Below are 16,733 nucleotides of genomic sequence, written 5' to 3'. Positions count from 1 at the left end.
CAAATAATTAAAGCGCCAGACCAAGGAGATTATTTGGGTGAGCCTTGCCGTGCAGACAAGCTGTGCGAATGAAAACGGAAATCTAACGGAAGACTCTAGTAACCGCGAGGATATGATGTGGTCGCAAAGCGACTGAAGAGACCAGTGCACAACCCATGCTCGCCGGCATGTGTGCAAGGCATTAGTCGCACAACGAGTTATCCGCGAAACCCAACGATCATTCGTTCCGCTCAAGCCATCGTACTCTAAAAGTAGTGTGATGCCCCCGCCCTCTCATGACCTTTCCTTGCTGTCGACTCCTAATGTTAGCGCATGTTAATGAACTCAAGGTTATTTAACACGGAACCCTCACGGTTCCGCAGCCTTCATGGTCCGTAGTTTTGGTAATTGTTTGGTGCTTAAGGGAAAACAATTCAAATGAGCAAAATATATAAGAAAAGCACAGATATAGTGGCGGGACTCATTACTCATTAGCCCATATGAATGGCCTCCAGAAAAAAAGCGCGCTGAACGTCCCCGAAAACCTAGCTGTCACGGACAAAAAATCTACAGCGAAGCATGCAATAGAGACTCGCTAGAGACGTCAAACTAACTAGTAAATCTCAGGATGAACGTTTAGTGACTCCGGTATCAGCTGATGAGCTCACAAAATTCTTAACTCGCAAAGCCGGGCACCCTTCGTTAGGACAAATTTGTCGTGCAAATGCGATACAATCATGCGGTTATGTTGTATTGGTGAAGGCGGACCTTCAAAGATCCGGCTCATGCATATCTCCACCCCTTTTGAATCATTAAACGTTTTTCACCACCGCCATCAGCATACTATTCTTTGATTATCAAGCTTTCCGCTCGGGACAGTAAATAAGGCTTTGCATCATTTTCGTTGCTACATCCGAAGGCGCAACATCCCAGCATCCTCGGCGACTCAGAGCGACCATGTTATGCGTGTTTTGTGCACACAGAGCAATATCGGATGAACTTAGTCGTAAAACACGCTGCCCGCGTACCGCCGAAGCCCTGCGATGACTGCGCGTCGTCTGCTCGAGCTGACCATCTATGGCGGGGCTTGAGCACGTGGTCGCGGCTGGCCAATGGGCGGCGCCGCGGCAAAGAGAAAACAGCTGCGGTACTTTCAGAGTTCCAGTGACTTTACGTGGACCATCTGAATACGCCGTTCCAAGCGTTCCGTCTGCTTCAACTGAAACACTTTTAATACTGCGTCCAACTTAGCGAAAAAATATCAGAGACAATAAAAAGGAATTGTTTGAACTTTTTTCCTTGTCGGGTGATTTTATACAATTCATCTTAGTCTGCTTTAGTGGAAGACATCGCGCAGTCCTGAGCAGCTGAGGACGACATCGCTAATTCTTGAATTGAGTTTTCTCGCTTATTTCCTATGCTAGTGCAATGATTTTATTCGCTAATGACGCAACGGCGCATTCAAGCGGCCCGCGTGCCTTGCAACGCCACCTTCAACGCCTTGTCGTGACGCTTTCAACTTCACTTAAAAGATGGCGTCACTAACGCTCTTAAGCGAGAAGATGGCTTTTGCAGGTTTTGGTGCGTCGATTTCGAAGTAGGTAATTACGGGTTTGCATCATTCATGGCCCAACCAAGTAAGTGTCACTGTAAAACTTGTCGAGATACAAATGTTACCGTTATACGCAAGCTCTGTTCGCAGTTTCACCACAAACAATCCAGCGGATGAAGCGGGAAAAGTTTGAAATTTTTCACGATAAAAACGTAGCGCACTTTGTGATTTGGCGGACAGCCTCTTACTTGGTGCCCGCTGTGGCCCCCAATACAACCGCAAAGCTAAACTAAATTTGAAGCAATACTTTTTTTTCGTAAAAAAATTTAGACCCGTTAAAAATACAAACCTTGTATTCTGTCGTGTCTGGGGTATCTGTTGCCCCGGACAATTCAAAAACGAAATCCAAGGGCGCGTGCTTGTAATTCAGCGTTAGCAGGCAGGGAGACACGGATCTAAAATATTAAATAGCAAGCACTGCCTTTTCTTTGGTCCACGTCTTTCCCTGAAACGCCATTCCCCCCCCCCCCCCCCCCAGACCAACTTTCCGAAATATTTACGCGCTTATTCACCATTACAGAAAGCGATTGCTTTTTGAGGCTGTGAGGCTTCAGACACCAACAAAAAAGAACTCTCTAAACTACTGAAAGCTTACGCAGTAATGCTGAAGCCTCTTATATGTGCACAACAAATATTGAAGCACATCTTTTAGCCGCCGGTTCCTGGCTTGAGCGGCGTCGGCGTAACTGGTGGACAGCTATAGGGTGGAAATGTCAGGAATGGAATGTATATAATGTCAGGTGGGAATGTGACATGGGAATCGATCCCGAGTCAGGCATGAAGCCTCTAGATAGGCCACGCAGGGATGTTCGGACTCTCTGAAATAGACGCGCCACTCGAGCCGAGGTCGTCGGTACTCGGCGACAATAGCGGCAGGTGGCATGAAAAAGCATTATTTCTAACAATCACCAAAGGGGGAATAATTAAGTGACAGTTGAATAATGGCAATGTGTGACTATATAGAAGACGCTCTAAAGGCACGTATATAAAAAAATTCCAACTCTTCATCTCAGTTTATTCGAGAATAAAATGGCCGGAGAGGTGCGCGTGAATTTCGCATGACCAAGTTTGTTAATTGTCAGCCATCTTAGTATTTTTAATTCCTAGGTTATTGAATATTTTTGCCTCATAATATTATACACTTTATGAAACTGAGCGATATGAAACGCACTTCACTCCGGAATACCGTCACCCTCGCTGCCACAAAAAGACGACCATGAAAACTGGCTAAACGCTTCGACTATTTTTGCACGCATATGCTTCTCCAAAAACTTACAGCCTCAGGGATTACTTCACCTTGCGACAACCAGCATTTCGTGTTCTCCTGAGAGCGTGAAGAACGGCGATCACGCAAGCTTGAGAATTTTTTTTTCCTTCAGATGGCTGCAAATTCACATGCCTCAAACTTGTGACTCCGTCGATCTGGTTGGAAGGCCGCCTCACTGTGCTCCTTTTCTTTTTTCTGACCCTCAAGAGAATAATCACATTATTCTGCCACCCTTGTTCCTCTTTACAGAAGAACTAGGGTGCCTCGATACTAGCGCCGGAGGCTTTAATCGGATACATTGATCGAGGCACCCTAGGCACCCTCCAACCATCGAGGCACCCTTCAACCACTCGGTCTGAGATTGTCGACGCAGACGTTTGTTCCCTTTGTGCCTTTACACTTAGCCACAACAGCAGGGATATGTCCTTTATGCACAGATACCTTTTAGAGACTTAACGGCTCTCACGTTTTCTTTAATTGTAACTGCGTTCTGGTCATGCATATAATTTCTTCTCTGCAAAAACTCAGGCCTCTCCGCATCCAGCCTATTAAAGATATTAAATCCCCTTTTTGGAAACTGATTTGTGTACAGTGTAAAGCAGAATATGACACTGCGACGATGAAATGGCGATGAAGGCTTCTAGGTTTTTCGACATCAGCTGTCAACGCACTTGAAGCTCGAACTGCCTTGGTCGGACCCGATATTGCGCTTTGCAACACGATCGCCTTGAGCCACCGATCGCCATCTCAGGTCCTCCGAATAACACAATAAATCCCTCTTCAATAGTTTACATCAGCCACGAAGTTATAAAGCCGGTCGTGAAATTAGCATACTCTTATTGCTTTTGTCTTTTTTTAACATTATGAGCATTTTGCAATCACCGGCTGTTTCTTGGGCAATCTCTAGTAGTGGGTGCCATTTTTATTGAGGATAACAACAATGACGCTCGTGCTGACACTTGCGAACTCTGGCTGGCCACAGGGCATTCTTATGAAAGATCGCGACGGTGCGCCTCGAATATAAAGTGTACTACGAAACCTTTACTCTTTAGCACATCTTGTACATGGCATTTAGAGAGAGTTATTCGGATGGACAACCAATCAGCGCGACGCCACAAATGCTTGCAGAACAATGGTGACAATCGATGACATCTTGGTGCACCTGGGGCCCTGGCATCTGCCGGTTCTGGCGTTCTGCTTCTTCCGGGGCTTCCCGGCCGCCTACTACGCAATGTCCCTCTCCTTCACGGCACCCTCGCTGCCACACTGGTGCGCCAGGCCGCCACCGTTGACCAACTGGTCTGCAGAACGCTGGATCCAGGAGGCTGTGCCGCACACGCTCGGTACGTGGCCGGCACTGCTAGGTCCCCTGCTCCTCCTCTTGCTATTGCCACTGCACGCCATGACGCTATGATATCAAGTAAGACGGGATGTTGGGCTAGTTGGTTCATGGTTATAACAAAACAGAACTGCGCGAAGGCAACGGGACAAGAAGGCACGAATACAAGCATACAAAGCGCTTTGTGTGTGTGTATTCGTGCCTTCTTGTCCCGTTGCCATCGCGCAGATCTGTTTTGTTATAACGCTATGATAGCCTTCTTCCACCCCAGGTATTCACGCGATTAATGCTATTTGGCGCTACTACACGCTCATGACATCTGCTGTCGTATGAAGAATAGGGCGTCTCGATAGTTCCCGCGTCTATCTGTTCTAGGTGGTGACATTTCGGGCAGTGCCGGCATCTTAGTGCATAGGCTCGCCGTCGCGGTCAGCTGTGTGCGGCTGGAATTGCAGTTGACGACGTGCTTCAATGGCGCCGCTTTCGCACATGTTTTAAACATTCACGGCGTATCGTTGATGCCAAATTTGAGCGAACGGGCGGCGCGGGACTGTGCCAAATGCTGTCACAAGCCTCAACGGCGGCGCTACTATCGAGGCACCCTAATGAAAAACCGCTTGTGGCACTGGATAACCCAAGCGGACAGGGCCGACAAGTGTGCTTGTTATTTGAGGATGCGGCAACCACGTATAAACTGGCGGTAATTTTAAAGCGAAAGGATATACTTATCCCTTTCCGAAAAAAGCCGACTGCGTCGTTCGTTCGTGCTCGCGAGATGGTAATAAAATACCAACGTTTGGCAAGGAAAATAGGATGGCGTCAGCAAGCAGCCGTACGGCAATCACAGCAAGCCGAGTTGCCACGAGGGTGCATCCACAACCATCCGCGGCTGAAGCCATCGACTTTTCAGACAATCCTGTACATGTCGTTCGTCGATATATACTTGCCACCTGACCCGCCGTCAACTGGCGCTATTTGCCCGACATTCGTATGAGAGTAGTCACGCAGCAGTCTATCGCGCAACGCTGAGGGAGGTGTACCACGCCGCTTCTCGTTGCAGGCAACATACTGTGCTGGCCAAGGTGGAGGCAAGCCTGCGACAGCGACTCGAATCAATGGCATATGTTTGTGCGGTTGTATGCTTTCAAACCAAGATTTTCGACAATACCGCTGCCAGACGCAGCGTGAAGCATGGCCGTCTATGTGGTATGCGCAAATACGCACCTAATACGATTTGTTGTGCAGTCCCATACTCGCCCAACCATACACCTTCAAAAAACCGGAGTTCCGATAGGTTCTTGCATCGCACCAATTTTAAGCGACATCTTCCTGGCTTTGTGGACAGACAGTTAGCTCAAATTCTAGAAAGTCTCTCTGTGGTTAAAATATTTCGGTATGTAGATGACTATTTGGCTTTGACGAAAGTAACTCACCAGAACTTTCATGGGACTGCACAACAAATCTTAAAGTGCTTTAGCACGGTCCTATCTCCTTTAATCCTAACTCATGAGACGCCAGCAGATGTAACTATTCAGTTTCTGGACATAAAGATACACCTCCAGGCACATCACACCTGCTGGTCCTATGAACCACGGTGCAAAAATCCGGTCCTTCCGTTCCATTCGGCTCAATCTAAGATAGTTAAACGTGCCATCGCAAACCTCTGCTTCTCCAATGCACTCAAAAAGTCTTGTGCACAATATAAGGCTTCTAGTTTTCTTAATCAGTGCAACAGGCTAAAAGAAGCAGGTTACCCGCTGTATCTTCTGGTATCTCTCGCTCAGAAGTTCCTGAAGCATACCCTGTCTGAGTTAGGAGAGGCCGAACCTAGAGAGCCGACACCGGAGAGCAAAAAGAGAGATCAACAAAAATTGACAGTTATTCCTTATTGCCACACACTTTCCCGTAATCTTAAGAGGATAATGAGCCGTGTGAAAGTAGAGTTGGTTTTCTCCGCTCCAGGCAAGTTAGCAAACCTATGTAATCGCGTGAGCCCTCGTCCTAATCAAGCCACAAGGTGTATAAAGAAACTCAAAGATCGACATGTCGCATGTAAGAAGAATGTAATCTATTATATACCACTAAAATGCGGCCGGAAATACATATAGCAGACAGGCAGATGCCCCAATGATAGGTTACGGGAACATAACAATGATGTCAGGAATTGTGTGAGAGGGCATCTGGCTGGTCACATCAATGAAAAAGAAAAAGATGGTAAAACGAAAAAGAGTCCTGATTGTTATCCTGATTTTAAAAGCTCTTCTGTCATTGATTGCCACCAAGACCAGCTCACCAGTTGAAATCGTAGAAGCGTTCAATATACTGTCCCAAAAAGAAGATACGTGTGTAAGCACCGCCTCAGTGTTTTTATCTGACAAGGAAATGCAATTCCTCTCTGCCAATCTGTGAATGTCTCTCCACGATAACACTGTTTGATCGCTTCCTTGTATGTTCAATCGATTTATGTGTCCTTTTCATTGTTTAGATAGTGCTTATATCGCCTTCCTTCATGCAATAAAAGTTCATTGTAAGTTAGCGCCCGTCCCATGTGTCTCGCTGTGTCCCTGTCTGTTTAGCGCTATGTTGCAAGAAAACCGTCACCAACTCGCCCAAGCTTCCATCCTGCTGTGCCCCTTCCCGTGTATTGTGTAGTTAAGTGGAATGCGATGCCTGCGTGCTGCATCATCGGCGCATGCTCGCCATTTGTGTGCCCCTTTCCATGTACTGTGTAGATAAGCGGAATAGGATGCCTGCGTGCTGCATCATCGGCGCATGCTCGCCACTTCTGCGCCCCTTCCAGTGTAATGTGTAGATAAGCGGAATGCGATGCCTGCGTGCTGCATCATCGGCGCATGCTCGCCACCTGTGTGCCCCTTCCCGTGTATTGTGTAGATACGCGGAATGCAATGCCTGCGTGCTGCATCATCGGCGCATGCTCGCCACCTGTATGCCCCTTCCCGTGTATTGTGTAGATAAGCGGAATGTGATGCCTGCGTGCAGCATCATCGACGCATGCTCGCCACTTGTGTGCCCCTTTCCGTGTATTGCGTAGATAAGCGGAATGCGATGCCTGCGTGCTGCATCGTCGGCACATGCTCGCCACTTGTGAGCCCCTTCCTGTGTATTGCGTAGATAAGCGGAATACGATGCCTGCGTGCTGCATCATCGGCGCATGCTCGCCACTTCTCCTCCCCTTCCAGTGTAATGTGTAAATAAGCGGAATGCGATGCCTGCGTGCAGCATCATCGACGCATGCTCGCCACTTGTGTGCCCCTTTCCGTGTATTGTGTAGATACGCGGAATGCGATGCCTGCGTGCTGCATCATCGGCGCATGCTCTCCACCTGTATGCCCCTTCCCGTGTATTGTGTAGATAAGCGGAATGTGATGCCTGCGTGCAGCATCATCGACGCATGCTCGCCACTTGTGTGCCCCTTTCCGTGTATTGCGTAGATAAGCGGAATGCGATGCCTGCGTGCTGCATCATCGGCGCATGCTCGCCACTTGTGTGCCCCTTCCAGTGTAATGTGTAGATAAGCGGAATGCGATGCCTGCGTGCAGCATCATCGGCGCATGCTCGCCACTTGTGAGCCCCTTCCTGTGTATTGCGTAGATAAGCGGAATACGATGCCTGCGTGCTGCATCATCGGCGCATGCTCGCCACTTCTGCGCCCCTTCCAGTGCAATGTGTAAATAAGCGGAATGCGATGCCTGCGTGCAGCATCATCGGCGCATGCTCGCCACTTGTGAGCCGCTTTCCATGTATTGCGTAGATAAGCGGAATACGATGCCTGCGTGCTGCATCATCGGCGCATGCTCGCCACCTGTGTGCCCCTTCCAGTGTATTGTGTAGATAAGCGGAATGCGATGCCTGCGTGCAGCATCATCGGCGCATGCTTGCCACTTGTGTGCCCTTTCCCGGAGCCTGCATAAAACGAGCGCTAATAAACGCTGAGGCGGCTTTTCGTTTGCTTGGAACTGGTCTCGGCGGTTAATTGGAAGACACAACGAACGATACAGAAACTGGTTAGTGCTAGGTACCACGGACTGTCTTTACATTCCTTCCAAAATATTCTTTGTTTCTGCACTTTTAGAAAGGGAATACCTATGGACGTTATTTTTAATCAGGGCAACTAATCTTAGCAAACTACCAGCACTGCCATTGCGATATTGCCACTTGTACATGACTACTTCTCCAAGCGTCTTCTACTGATATCTATCGTTCGGACATCTAGGCCGACAACACATTTTACTATAATTCGGATACTAGGCTTTTATATAACTTCTTTTAAACCATGCACCCCAGAAGGCTATCTGTAGCCACACATACGAGCCTTAGAACATTTTGGCCAATGGTGTAGCTACTATTTCCGTTCGCGCTACTTTTATAGTGCCGCAAGACGGTACACGGATTATGTGTGCAGAAAGGCGGCTCATTCAGGTCGCTTATTCTAATATCGTGAAAAATGTTGACTCCAATCTATACCCCATTGGCAAGCAGTCATACCGGGTAGTACAGGACAGATCACAAAATTGCCAGCATCATAATAAACACCTGTGTGGACTATCTTGGCCCAAAGACCAAGATAGTCCACACAGGTTAACTCTCATCTCTAAAGAATTCATTTTGTATGTTCGAGCAGCGCACAATGCACGTGACCTAAGATTGTCCACCTTTCAAGCTTGCCGTTTGTTTCCGTTCAACAGTGAATGGCGAGAGGGTCCCGAGTCAATGCAACGCATACGCGTTCGAGGTGCAGGAGGACGGTACTGTCGCCATACGCAACGACACTGAAGTACGCTGCTCAATCTGGGAGTACGACTTGGACAACCACAAGAACACTCTTACTAATAAGGTAAGTCGCTCATCACTTACATGTATAAAGAGATTTCTCACCGACTCCGGTCAGCGGCTTCTCTGAAAATGGTATGAGTTAAGGTGACCCGTTAACTGTTGTCAACACGAGATGGCAGTTTTGGTAATCAGGTTCAGGATTCCGGGGTGCCTTTTAATTATAAAGATGGTTGGAACACGATCCGGCATAAACTACGGTTACACAGATTTTGATATAAATGGTATAAGCTTTCAACGCGTGGGAAATGTTGCATATAATGTATTCCTGCACTTGCAGTAAGTAGTTAAAAGCCACCGTACACCGATGGACCACGTTTTTAAATAATTCTTTATTAACTGGGGGAAATTGTAAAATACTTTTACGGACAAATCATGAAAATGGCCTACGCTTTTGTATGCCACGTAATTATCCTTCTGAGCTTATGCAGCGCTTACCAAAATTGATAATAAATCAGTCTCGCATAGGAAACCAATGCAACGAAAACTAGAAGCCTACATGACGACGAAAGATCTAAGGATATATTGCCTATTATCGGGTTGTCAAAGCACATGAAAAAAAAAACACGCTGGAAAACTATTTCCTCATAAATGTTCGAAACTTCTGCGTTTAAATATTTTGCATCATTTTAAAATAATTTGCGCGATTGCAAATGCGCATGTGCGAGATCTGGCGTGCATCATCAGTGCTACCCGCCATATCGAGCAAAGCGACGCCTCGCGTTTATGGAGTTACTCGTCCGTTGTTCGTTCCCGACATCATGCCAGTCATCGATGACACTATGTTTGCTTTCCGCACGCCTTCTCATCTCTTTGTAACGCGTCAGAGGGGCTTTTCATTTGGGAGTCAACGCAGTTTGGGGTGAAGTTGGATTTTTCTTTACAATGCAAATTTGGTATTTTGTATACCTAAAATAAAGACATACTAAATGTTCGCACTGTTTGTTATCTGCTTTTTTTTCTGATAGCGTCATCATCTCAATTTACAGGTGAAATCGTGACCCAGCTTCTCTGTGCGTTGATGCGTGCCATGTTATATCTCATTTGTTAAGATTTTGGTCCGCGCAGCGGTGCATCTTTCAGCTACAGGTTTGCGTCGTCCGCATACAGCTAGTGCGGTAGCTTCATGAAGGAACACTGGAAAATTGAACGCGGCGGAGGAAATTGTGCACCAGGTGAACCCGGTCACATGCCTTTCTAAATTGCGCTACGAGATCACCCCTCAGTATTGGCTCAGACGCGTACCTTACAGCCCCAGTAGCACTGATAAAAGAGGAGCAATTACTACAGATATACTGACGAACAAGTTTTACTCCCCGGATACTGCGCTTTAAAGGCATTTTAGGTGATGGTTGAGTACACTCTTCAAACATAGGCTTCTTCAGGTACGCGGCAATGTGGTCGGCCAGCAATCCTCCTCCATCATACGCAATAAAATATAGGGCAAGATGGGCAAGGACTCACGATGTCTGCGTATGACAGCATGGAGGAGTCAGAGGCACAACAATACAGCCGACCTCGCCTGTGCTGGCATTAGTCAAAATCTTGTGGCAGAAATAATGTCCATGTATAGATGCTGGTATGCATAGGCCGAAATAAGATGTATGCAATAAGAAACCAGGAGGGTAATGTGCAAATATGCAGACGATACATATTATAGCTAAAGTCCATACACCAGTTTTGCTAAGAAAAAACATATGCGGCGCTGTTGATGCACACTATCGGATTGTGACCGCTTACAGTTTGCGAGCTGCCTGCATCCGCCCTAATCTTCCTGATCAATTGATCGAATAAATAATTATTTGATTGCTTGATTGAACTTGTTTATCCATAAGGACGCGCAGAGTCAGTAATCTGATTCTTATTTCAGAACGCCGGTTGCTGCCACTTTGATCCAGGCGCCGTTTGGGGTGAAATAGAATGCTCCCCACTTAAGTCGGAACTGCTGGTCATCCGTAATAATGAAAGGGCTTGAAAAACGAGGATAAAACTGGGGATTCAGAGAAACGAAATCTCGGAGGTAGACACAATACGGGAGATTGGGATGTTTATGCAATCGAATACCTGCAACAAGGTGACGCTGGACAGGTTGTTGACTTCGATCCAGCAGACAATAGGGTTCTTTAAACGCGTGGTGATTAGGCGAAAAAACATGAAAGAGCACGACGCATGTCGGCTCGTGCACGCCACCCCTTACCTGGCCCTCAGGAAAGCCGATAGTATAAAAGTGAATTGCCTGAAAAGAAAAAGCAGGCATACAAGGCGGCCCTCGGTCTGCCCAGAAACAAATACAATATGTCTGTCTTTAGGGGTGCGAGACTCTACGTCCAGAGAAGCTTAAGTAGAAGGAGTCAGGACCCTTCAAGACAAATGATATTACTGTTAGAGATGCGGAAACGCATTCGGGTCGAGCCATTCCCCAAGCAGGCGGGCCACCAACGAAAGCCGGAGGCGTGCTAGGGTGAAGACGCTAGGCAAAATGTATCAAAGTGATGACAGTATGTTGATGTGGCAAAAACGCTGTGGTGAACATCTCCCGCAGCTACGGTGTTCACGAGCGGAAGAGGCCGAAGAAGTCGCACTTCAGAACGGCACCAGCACCATTTTCAGTGATTCAAAAACAGCCCTTCGCAACTATGGCACTGTTTATAAAATTCTTAGCACGATACCAAAAGATGAGCGAAGTGGATCTGGCATGGGTCCCGGCCCACTCTGGCTTTCCTGGTAACGAGGCCGCTCACCAATATGCTGTCAGCCAACAAGAAAAAAAAAATCGGCTGAAATGGGGAGTCCACTTTGGTCATTAAATCGGGCCGTTACTCCGCGAGAGGAGCAACTGCGGCGAGAGCCGTGCGTGTGCAAATTTGGAGGCTCGAAAAAGAGGAGGCACGGGAAGACGAACTGTTCCTTTCCCTACCCGCCTCTCTCGTTTCAGGTGCAGAGATTGTGTTTCTGGCTCGATGGACGTGCATATTATGCTGCTGGAATTGCATACTACGTGCTGGAATCAGCTTTTTGTCGCTGGGTGGGTCGCTGGCATTCGCGATGGAAGTACTCTATGTGCGCTGGGGCCGCACTAGTCAGTATCGCTTTGGAAGTAGTCGGAAGTCCGGAAAGTGGGAGGTAAGAAATAATGATCATATGAAAAATATGGTTCAACTAAGCACTTTTTTGCTACGAAGTCGCTGCGCACCTGTAAGAAAACAAAGGCAGTAACTTTTTTCTAGTTTCCATGTTTCGATAGGTAATTTCGAGCGCTTCGAGAGAGACCACGATCCCCGCGCCTCTGATATTTCATGACACACTGACGATTACCATACAACTTAAATTGGAATTGAATAATGTGGGCTACCATGCATAATAAACTTCACAGCTGATCTTGAGGGCCCTCTGACACAATGAGTACTGCAAAAATGTTCAATGCGAGATCAATCGCAGGCTCCAAATAAGGCCTATGCATTAGCGAGCGTAGCCTGCACCGCGGCCCAGTATAAACAGCAGAAAAAAAAACATACAGCGCTTGTAATGCATAATATTTTACGTGTTTCTCAAGCTTTTGCGCTCCTTCTTGCTCTGCGTATAAAAGCCGAGCTCTTGGTCATCGCAACGCTTCCCGAAATGTTTGCATATAAATAAGATTTAGTTACCACCAAAATAGTGTTGTCGCTGCTGAGCTTGCTGGTATTGAAGCTTGGTCGCACTTTTTTCCTTCAAGGTTTCTGCTACAGCTTCATGTTCAGCGAAAAATACGCCCACCGTAGCAAAGCATCACCGAAGAGCCGGCGCTGGTACTTTTGCCAGCGATGTCAAACACCACATGTTAAAATAATTTCAGTGAGCAAAATAGTGTGCATAGGCACCCAGAACCTTAGTTGCAAGTCGTGAGACCAGGCAGCAAGCGCCAATGGTCCAAGAAGATATTTATTTTATTTATATTTTTCAGATAGTGTCAATCCCAATTGGGAGTTTTACAGGATGGGCATATAATTGAACACAGACTATAATAATTGTGATACAAAGGTTGCAAATACATGAATATAGAAGAAAAACAGCAGGTGATAAACAATGTCATACACAGTATATATGCTAGATAATAATGCAGTTATACAAGGTAAATAATGTAGTTATACAATAGCTTTCATGTACAGTAATGTAAATGGCTTGTTATATTTGGTTCGAAATGGTTTACATATTGTGTAGTAGTTCTTCTAGAAGGGTTAAAATTTCGGCAATGTTGTGCTGTTAGTGATGCGTGTATCCAAACCGTTCCATTTCGTAGTTGCACGTGAAAAAAATGAATATCTAAAACACTCGGTCCGGAAAGAATATTCATTGAGAGTTTTTGGGTGCTTCTGGCGGTAAGGTCTGCATTCATCTAAGGATATATACAACGAGCTATCTATATTTAGTGCATTGTGTAATAACTGGTAGAGTAATTTTAGTCGTGCAAGTTTGGCGCGGTTTTGTTAAATAAGAATAGAGGCCTTTTTAAGCAATTCGGATGTCGAATCAGCGATCCTATATTTGGTAAGTATAAGTCTGCCTTTCGCTGTACTCCTTCGATTTTGTTAATAAGCTGCTGTGTATGAGGAACCAAATTGTGTCATCGTATTCGAGAAGTGGTCGTATAAAGTTATTATATGCCAATAGTTTAGTTTCTGGTGGTGCTTCAAGAAGTCGTGTTCTCAACAAGAACAACCGTTTCAAAGCAGAAGATACAATGGTCTTCATATGTGCTTCCCATCTTAGGTCATGTGAGATGATTAAACCTAGGTACATATGTTGATTAACTCTTGTCAGTGGTATCTTATTTATGCTGTACGTGAAGTCGGACATTCGTGTTTTTACGTGTTACAGTTAGGAAGGCAGTTTTTTGTATAGTTCCAATTGCCAGTCCTTGCACCATGTTACCACGCCTTGACGGGCGTTGTTTAAGTCATCGTGGTCCTTCGAAGAGTTAATTTCATTATAAATAATGCAGTCATCTGCAAAGTTTGATTTTAGCTCTTATGTTAGTGGGTAGATTATTGATAAAGATGAGGAATAAGATTGGTGCAAGGACACATCCTTGGAGTACTCCCGATGCAACCAATGTAGGGGATGAAATTTCATGGTTAACTAACATACTGAGATCGGTTAGTTAAATAGTCCTCCATCCAGTTGACAATGGAGCCGTTGCCTAATGTTGTTCTAAGTTCGCTAATTAGTCCTTTATGAATTAAGTCAATCTGTTTTTGATTATCAATGCTTTGGGACAAATCATGTGTTAATTCAAGTAATTGAGCGATTGTGGAAAGTCCTCTCTGGAACCCATGTTGGACCGGTGACAGTGTGCGCTCTTGGTCAAGGTAACTAGTGATATGTTTTAGTATAATGTGTTCTAATAATTTTCCTACCGTGCATGTTAACTAGATTGGTATGTAATTTGAAACATCATCTTTGCTGCCTGTTTTGTGTACAGGAATTACTTTCGCAATTTTTCATTTGTGAGGAAGAGAACAAGTATATAAGGATTTAAAAACATTAGATGCAAGTATTTGGCGTTTACTTCGGCATATCTATGAAGTGTTAGGAATATTAGCAGGGCCGTTTCCTTTTTTTGTATCAATTGATAATAGCAGGTTCAGTACTCCAGCCTAAGTTATGGTTGGCATATCTAATGGTCTCTGACAGATATGTTCAACCACCGGAATCTGGTCATGATCAGCTGTGAACACGGAGTGAATATATGCGTTTAAAGAGTTGGCGAACTTTTCGTTTTGGTCTCGCGAACTGAAAGTGTTTCTTTGCTTTTGGGGGTTAAGGTACGTCCAGAATTTTCCAGGTGAATGTTTCATGAAATTAGGAAGCGTATCTGGATTCTTTTACTTGACTTAATCTTCGCTTTCATTTCACTGATGGCGTTCGTAAGCCTATGTTTTATTTGAGTCATTTTTATCTTTAAAGACCTTTTCAGTCTTCCTACTTTGCGTTTCGAGAGAATAACATCACGTGTTATCCATGGGTGATGTCTATTTGTTCGTTTGGTTTTTGTTGGCACATACTTGTTGACACAGTGTGATACAATGGCCTTGAAGCTTTGCCATAGTGTATCTATATCTGTGCCTGGACAATTATAAAGGACAATTATAAAATTAAGTATGCTTGAATCATCAGCATTTGGATAGTCTAAGTAAGTTGTTTTAGAAATGGAGTGAAATGTTGTGACTTCAGTTGGAGTAGGGCATAACGTCAGTTTATGATCTGATATGCCATCTAGAACTGCTAAGTTCGTTTCGTCAATTGAAAAATGATTGCTGAGGAAGATGAGGTCAAGAATGTTAGATGCATTACCTTGAACACGTGTGGGTTCGTTGGCAACTTGCAACAAGTCAAAACTAAGCATAATATTAACAACAATTTCAGAACAAGGAGAGTGGTAGCACATAGTTTCCCAGTTTATATCTGGAAGATTCAAGTCGCCAGGAAGGATAAGTCTGGCTTTTTGTAAATGATGCTGCATATATTCATACAGTGATACCATTGCACGCTCGCCTGCCGAAGGACTGTGGTATACGCAACCAACAGTGATGGTAGCAGTTTCAAAAATCAATTTACAAAAGAGTGCCTCAATACCCTCGGCTTCCGGCAAGACTACGAAAGGATTTTTTTTTTTTTACTAATATAGCCACACCTCCTCCTCGTGTTAACCTATCTCTGCGAACAATGGCAAAGTTTGGGGGCGAAACTTCATTGTCACATATATCTTCAGTCAGTCACGTTTCCGTAATCGCCAGGAAATCAGGTTCGAGGCCTATCAGAATCGATTCCAGTAATTCAAGCTTATTAAGAATACTACGCGCGTTTACGTATGCAAATGTTATTGAATTCGTTTCGGGGAGCGTAGGTTTGGTCCAGTACGTTGCTGGTTTTTTTTTTCGTTTTTATTCTCGCTTGCACGTGTCTTGAAGGGCACTCGACGTTTATTTTCTTCATCCCAATCGAAAAGTTCCCCGTTAATGCGTACTTTATCGTAGACTAGAGCAACCTTTGCACCACGATCTTTCATTTCTTTTGCACTATTCTACAACGTTTTTCTTATGTCACGTACTCGGGCGGAGAAGTCTTCACTGATTGAATAATCTGAATCTTACGACAGTTTTTTAGCACCAGTGTTTTTTCACGATAATCAAGAAGTTTTAGTATTACAGGCCTGGTTTTTTCAGCTGAAGGTTTGCCCAACCTATGAATGCGTTCTATTGCAACAGGTTCAATTTCAAGGATGTCCTTGGCAATGCTTTCATTAAACATCTGCTCTAAGGTGTCGTTATTTTCTTCCGGATCTTCTGGAATGCCGTATACTAACAGGTTCCATCTTCTCGAGCAGTTTTCCAGATCATCAAGTTTTAGTTCCAACATGGAAACAACTTTCTGCAGGCTGGCGACCTGGTTTGTGCATTCCGATAACTTTTTGTCAAGAGCTGCCATGTTTTCCAACTTCGCTTCAATAGATGTCAATCGTTCCTCTTTGATGCTTTTTATGTCGCCAGCAATTGCTTCCAGTTTGGAAATCTGAGTGAGCTCAGGACCGGGGTTTATCTCGATATCCCCCGCTAGCAGCAGTAGTTCTGCAAAGTGTGCTTCTAAATCACACAGTGAATGACTCAGCAACCTTGAGCACGGCAGCACAAGAAGGAACGGATCAT

The 16,733-nt window shown here is 45.3% G+C and overlaps 1 protein-coding gene across 2 annotated transcripts in view; it reads left to right on the top strand.

The window, feature by feature from the left end:
* LOC146171635 (organic cation transporter protein-like) overlaps positions 1 to 16,733 on the top strand; it is a 344,048-nt gene that overhangs the window by 36,513 nt on the left and 290,802 nt on the right. For both annotated transcript variants that reach the window (XM_084586399.1, XM_084586400.1), the window contains exons 2-3: positions 3,987 to 4,201; positions 8,904 to 9,052. In XM_084586399.1, the coding sequence (XP_084442525.1) occupies positions 3,991 to 4,201; positions 8,904 to 9,052 (360 nt within the window). In that variant the 5' untranslated portion in view covers positions 3,987 to 3,990. The remainder of the gene's footprint in view (positions 1 to 3,986; positions 4,202 to 8,903; positions 9,053 to 16,733) is intronic.

The sequence above is a fragment of the Amblyomma maculatum genome, unplaced genomic scaffold (genome assembly GCF_055883805.1).
Source record: "Amblyomma maculatum isolate TAMU_Amacu unplaced genomic scaffold, ASM5588380v1 scaffold_19, whole genome shotgun sequence".
Taxonomy (NCBI): Eukaryota; Metazoa; Arthropoda; class Arachnida; order Ixodida; family Ixodidae; genus Amblyomma; species Amblyomma maculatum.
This window is presented reverse-complemented; position numbering and strand designations above follow the sequence as displayed.